Below are 6,000 nucleotides of genomic sequence, written 5' to 3'. Positions count from 1 at the left end.
AGAGAACCCTGAACTGTGTCCAAACTATCATTAGCTTAGACAACTGATACTTCAAAACAAACGGCCAGGTGAATGCACAAGGGGCTAATGTATTTCAAGTGTAAGAACAGTAAGGAAAGATGACATAAGCAGCTTACTCTACTTGTATAAAGACATATCTGAATCATTATTTAATCTGCTTACTTTTAATCTTTCACTTACATATAAACACAGCAACTTCCAATACATATTCTTGTTCCTTTCGACAGACAAGAACTAATATCAACATAAAGCCCTTTATTTTCAACATATCCAAAAAAAAAAGGCACTGGGCTTACAACTATGATCATATTTTCCCAGAAAGATACCAAAAGTAGAACACCCCATTTATTCAGAGAATGTTCCTAATTTTTCATCATTATCTGTGCAAGTCTTACAGTGATGCCAGACCGCACAACAAAAGAAGTCTTCACGTAAAATGTCTTATTCAGGAAAGACTGCTATAGATTTCCCTGACCAATCTACCAAACCAGAATTACTCACCTGAATACTAGACTAGTTCTAGGCTGAATGTCAAAAAGAGGTAACAGCCGTGAGATTGAATCAGCATACGGCAGTGTTATCTGCTAGCAATGTCTCTGCTTCTTTTGGACCAAAAAGAATCTTTCAAATCAATAATAAATCCAGCCGCATATAGTACAATTATGAATCTCAACGGCAACCTAGCCTACTCAATGGTTAAAAAGTTAAGTCCACATTCCATGGACATTAAAATAGGCAAGAGCTTGGCACCTTAGCTACTTATTGAATGAATAAAAGGCTCAAACATTGCATGCTAAATTGCACTTCATAAGCACCCTCCCATGACCTCCTGCAGAGCTGCTGACAGGCTCTGCAAACCTTCAGCAGAGATGCTCCTTTTGACAGGTGAAATAGCAGGGGGAGGACGAAGAGGTTGAACTTCCTGGAAACAGACCATAACAACAGTAAGGTTATCACAAGAATCACGTCGAAGTGCCTCTTTCACAAGCTCCTTTGAACACAGCTGTGGATCATTGTGAAGCTGTAACTGCCTGCGGGCAAAATCAATAGCATTTTGGCTGGAGAAAACATCCCATAAACCATCACACCCCAATATCATGAATTCATCTTCATCAGAAAGTGACTCCATATGCATCTCAGGCATGGCAGTAAGAGGCCCATTAACGCCAGCCTCTTTCAAGCCATCCAGATGCCAGTCCCCTAATGCCCTGGCCACTGTTAGTTCACCATTAAGATAGCCAAAATTGTCGACAAAACCTCCAGAATTCTCAATCCGCCTCTTCTCTACAGCACAACAAGCTTTGTGGTCCCTTGACATGTCTATAGCTTTTCCACGTCTGCAAAGTACAGCCCGACAATCTCCCGCATTTGCAACAAGCAAAGTCCTGCCAGATACATGTTTTCAATCAACCTCTATCTCAACTTCCATTCTCCTCAGTCATCCATCTAAGTAGACACAATTTGACATCCAGAAAGGTACCACCTGCTTGATTTTAAGATGCATGCGTACTTTGACTACAACATTACGGACAAAGTAGGGCATATTTTTTACACACTAAGCAATATAGTATTACAAATTAACTCATCATGAAAAATTGTTACAAATTAACTCATCATGAAAAATTGCTCAAGGTATGCACACAAAGTAAGAAGGATTTGAGAAGGGTGAAGCTAAGGTGGAAATTCAAACCACAAATTCATGAAGATTTAGAAGTGGCCTGTCAACTTTATGTATGGAACGCACAGATCTCAGATTCAAGCTTCTAATATGCAAAGAAAGTCTTGATGTTTCTTGATGCTATCACACAGCAGCTATTGTAAGGACAGTATACCACTGTTGCAACATCCCATGTATTCATGACACTCAAATTGGAGATATATATGGTACACATCATGCAAATTTGTCTAATGGCCAATGAAGAGCAACACTCCCCCCCCCCCCCCCCGGCGGCGAAAAAAGGACAAGAGGTTCATGCTTTTTCTCTCAATTATTTGTATCGCCCATGCTCTACAAAATGAGGTGCATAGTTGCCTTCGTAGGTCATATGGTCATACGGTACCGATTGTACCATATGATACAGTACGGTTCCATACAATTCCATACAAAAATTCAGCACGTTTCCTCCCACCACATCTATCGCATTCCGATGTGTCATAAACATGTCCCGCCTGCGCATTTGAGTCTCTATGTCGTCCTATATGGCACTTTAGGGGGTGGGAAGCCTTGGATACTTCAGCCCACCCCCTTTTCCAGCTGTGTACTCCTCCCCTAGCCCCATTGGATTCCATCCAGCCCTCTTTGACTGTTTGACCCTCCTCTTTTCTCCCACACTCTTCTCTCATCTACAAAAGGTGCTCCTCTCATCCATGCTTCCAAACCAATTCAGCAAGCATTGCCATTCTCATCTCCCTCTCTTGGATCTTGATTCTTGGTGGTGATTTGTGAAGTTCTCACTCTCTCCTCTTTCCTACACACCCCCCCGCCCCCTTCAAGCATCAATCTATCAAGGCTCAAGGCTCTAAGCCTCTCCCATCCTCTATCTCTCACTCTTGCTCTTTCAAGTTTATCCCAAATCTCTCTCTCTCTCTCTCTCTCTCTATGGCCTCTTCATCCTAGACCCGACATCAGCATCATGACTCATGAGAAGCACAAGGCCTTCAATTTACACGCCATCCATGTGGAGAGGGACACAAAGAAGTCCAACTCCCACCATTGGAGTGCAAGGATTGCGGAAAGTGCTACGCAAGTGGTACGACCCATCTTCTCCGACATCTTTTCAAGACGGGAGGGGCAAGTTGTTCCATGCATGGAAATCCCTCAAAACATCATGCACGAGATTCTCGCCAAGATGAGAGGGGGATCCACTAGAGGAGGAGGAAGTGGCGTATGGGCACCAACTCCTATGCTTACTAATGAGGAAGCATCAAATGTGGGGGTATCTTCAACCGATGCGGGTGAGGCCTGCACCATTGGTGGTGGGGGTTCCACATCTGCATCTGATTCCAAGTAAAGGACAAAGAGTGGAGTCTCATGCAACACTTGAGAGGCAATCCGCTCAAGCCTCACAGTCATGTGAGTGGATCGTTTGCCTTTCTTACAGAAAGACGACGACTTGTGAACATTGAAATTGCATGCACGGTGATTGAGTGCAATCTTGCATTCAATGTCCTAAAGCAAGAGCAATGGAAGAAGACGGTAAAAGCCATTGCCAATGTGAGTCCATGTGAAAGATGGACTAGTGTCACATACAATGACATGAGCATGAAAAAGATTGATGAAGAGAAGGAGAGGATTGATAGAGTCCTTGATCCCATTCATCCACATGGACAAAATATAGTTGCTCCATTCTCACTGATAGATGGAGTGATTGTAAGAAACAGGGAATCATCGATATACTCGTCTCATATCCACTCAGCACTTACTTTTATGCGGGCCATACACATTGGCAAGAGGGGGAGAAAAACGACAAGCGCATTCATTTATCGCTACATTCAACAAAGCTTTCATTGAGGTTTGCATTGTCTTTTAAATTTGTTTCTTTCACTATTCATAAATTTGAGTTTGGTATTATAAATTATAATCTAATGATCATGACTCGTGAACTTTGAAGCCTCTCTCTCTATCTCAATTCTCTCTTCCCCCCAAGCCTCTCTCTTTCTCTCTCTCAATTTTTTAAATTTGAATCTTTTGAGGCTCAAGTTTCAACTCTCTCTAAGTACTGTAATTTGTGGTTGTAGATGGGCCCCTAGAATGTAGTGTAAGTTAGGTCTGCATATAGGCCGTTTGCTTAAGGCCGAGTTTCGCACGATTTTGTAAACTCCATATGCAAGTCATTGTTTGGATTTGCTCATGGAGGACATCAAGAAGCTGAAGTGGATGAAGAGGGTCTCAATTTTTGAAATTTGAATCTTTTGAGGCTCAAGTTTCAACTCTCTCTAAGTACTGTAATTTGTGGTTGTAGATGGGCCCCTAGAATGTAGTGCAAGTTAGGTCTGCATATAGGCCGTTTGCTTAAGGCCGAGTTTCGCACGATTTTGTAGACTCCATATGCAAGTCATTGTTTGGATTTGCTCATGGAGGACATCAAGAAGCTGAAGTGGATGAAGAGGATGGTCCACAAGGCTACATCAAATGTCACCTTATTCACGCTAAAGGTAAAGGTGCTTGCGATATAGCACACTCGTGTTGAAGAAGCCTTCTTCAACTTGGTTTGCCTACATGTTGTTACCCCATCACCTTTATAAGGTGTGGTCCACCCTGTACCACACCCCTGTGCCAAACAATGGTGCCCACTCTATGGAATGAGTAAAATGAGCATGAGACACAGGAGGCCAAAGCCATACAACGCTTGTGTCTCAAAGAGCATTTTTTGCAAAAAGTATGTGTCATTGTCATTGTCTTGACTCCCTTTTATAGGGTGTTACATATAAGTGATTGCAAGGGATTCACCATGGGTTTTCTCATTCATTTCTTTAGAGCCGCATTGATGGAAGCACATGCTTGCACAGTGATCACAAAGACACAGCATGCACATGTTCTAGAGATAGTAGAGAGGAGATAAGCATGGATACATAAGTCCATCTATGCTTTTGCAAATTTGGTAAATCCCGTCTACAAGTCACAAATAGTCATGGACGATATAGAGCTCCATTTAAACCAGCTTGCATATTTGACTCGTGTGGTCTTCGTAGTGTTAGAATTTGCCAGTTCTATGACACTGCCCAATGTTTTAGTCTTTCATTCTTTTTCTATCCTTTGTGTGAACACAACTAAAGTTATAAGTTGTGTCACCACTCTTAAAGTCAGTTAACTCTAGTTGAGTTAGAGTTAGGTCTATCTTAGACCTATCTTGTACCTTTCATTCTCATTCTTTCAATTCAGCAAGTACACTCTACTCTTTTGATTCCACACACTCATTGTCTCTCTTTTCTCAAGCTGAAACTAGCTTGAAAGTACAGACACTTTGCATAGATAGAGGGGGAGAGTACATGTCTCGTGCTTTTGAGACATGGCAAATTCGGGTGCCAGTAGGTCACAAGATAGTCAACAGTTGCTACGTCACGTTTTCCTACCAAATTCATCACTTTTTTTTTTAATCTTTCTAAGGTTCTTGACAAGCAAGCCCTTTGCTCACTGACGGGGGTTCGGTCGTGTAAGCACAATTCACAGATTTGTGCCCAAAAATTTTAGGGCTTTTCCTAGATTTGGTGTTGCTCATGCATAACTGCGACATTTGACTTGGAGATTGCAAAAACCGTGCACATTGGCTTTGAAATTTTTGGGGCTTTTCATGTATCAGTGAAATTTTACTCAACCGAGCCAAATTTACTGACATTGGTGCACATTTGGACCCGAGAAATTTGGGCCTTTTGCAAAATTTTGTGAAATTTTGCAAAATTTATGTTCTATGCTCTTGGGAACATGTATTAATGCAATCGCAGCAAATTGGTCGACGAAATTTTGGGGATTTTTCTGAAATTTGTGAACTTTGGCAAAATTGATGTGTGGAATGCACTTTGGGGACATTGCTGAAGCAATCTTGGTGCTATAAGCAGTGTGATTCGAGTTTATTATCTCCCACTTGTGAGAGATAATAAACTCAAAACACATATGTATGCAGTACACATGTTAGGCAGCTCCTATTGAGTTGATGTATTGCTGAATATTCATGGTGCAGCAATCATGATCATTTGCTAATTTGACAGTTTAGTTAAAGTTTCATATATCAACCAAAGTTTCTGGCCAAAAGATATTTAATTAGAGAAGTGAAATGCAAGGTAAAGAAAATGCTAGAAAAGGCAAGAAGACTCAAATTCCCTTGCCACACAAGGGCTTTATCAAGCAGATCATAGCTGCCACCAAGCAGACTGTTGCCTGCCACTGTTGATCAATCTGTTTCTGGTGCTGATCATGCTATTTCTGTTGCTGGCAATGCTATTTTTATGTCGACGATGGGTTTCTTGGGTTAGGCAATGGCA

General features: G+C 41.6%; 1 protein-coding gene across 1 annotated transcript in view; it reads right to left on the bottom strand.

The window, feature by feature from the left end:
- Positions 1-321: 321 nt before the first annotated feature.
- Positions 322-6,000, bottom strand: part of LOC148038504 (putative protein phosphatase 2C 27) — a 67,235-nt gene continuing 61,556 nt past the window's right edge. The window contains exon 4 of the mRNA XM_087672835.1: positions 322-1,406. Coding sequence (XP_087528961.1) covers positions 827-1,406 — 580 coding nt within the window. The 3' untranslated portion in view covers positions 322-826. The remainder of the gene's footprint in view (positions 1,407-6,000) is intronic.

This window comes from Lygodium microphyllum, chromosome 3, assembly GCF_053477565.2.
Source record: "Lygodium microphyllum isolate KBCC chromosome 3, Lygodium_microphyllum_v1.1.10, whole genome shotgun sequence".
NCBI lineage: Eukaryota > Viridiplantae > Streptophyta > Polypodiopsida > Schizaeales > Lygodiaceae > Lygodium > Lygodium microphyllum.
This window is presented reverse-complemented; position numbering and strand designations above follow the sequence as displayed.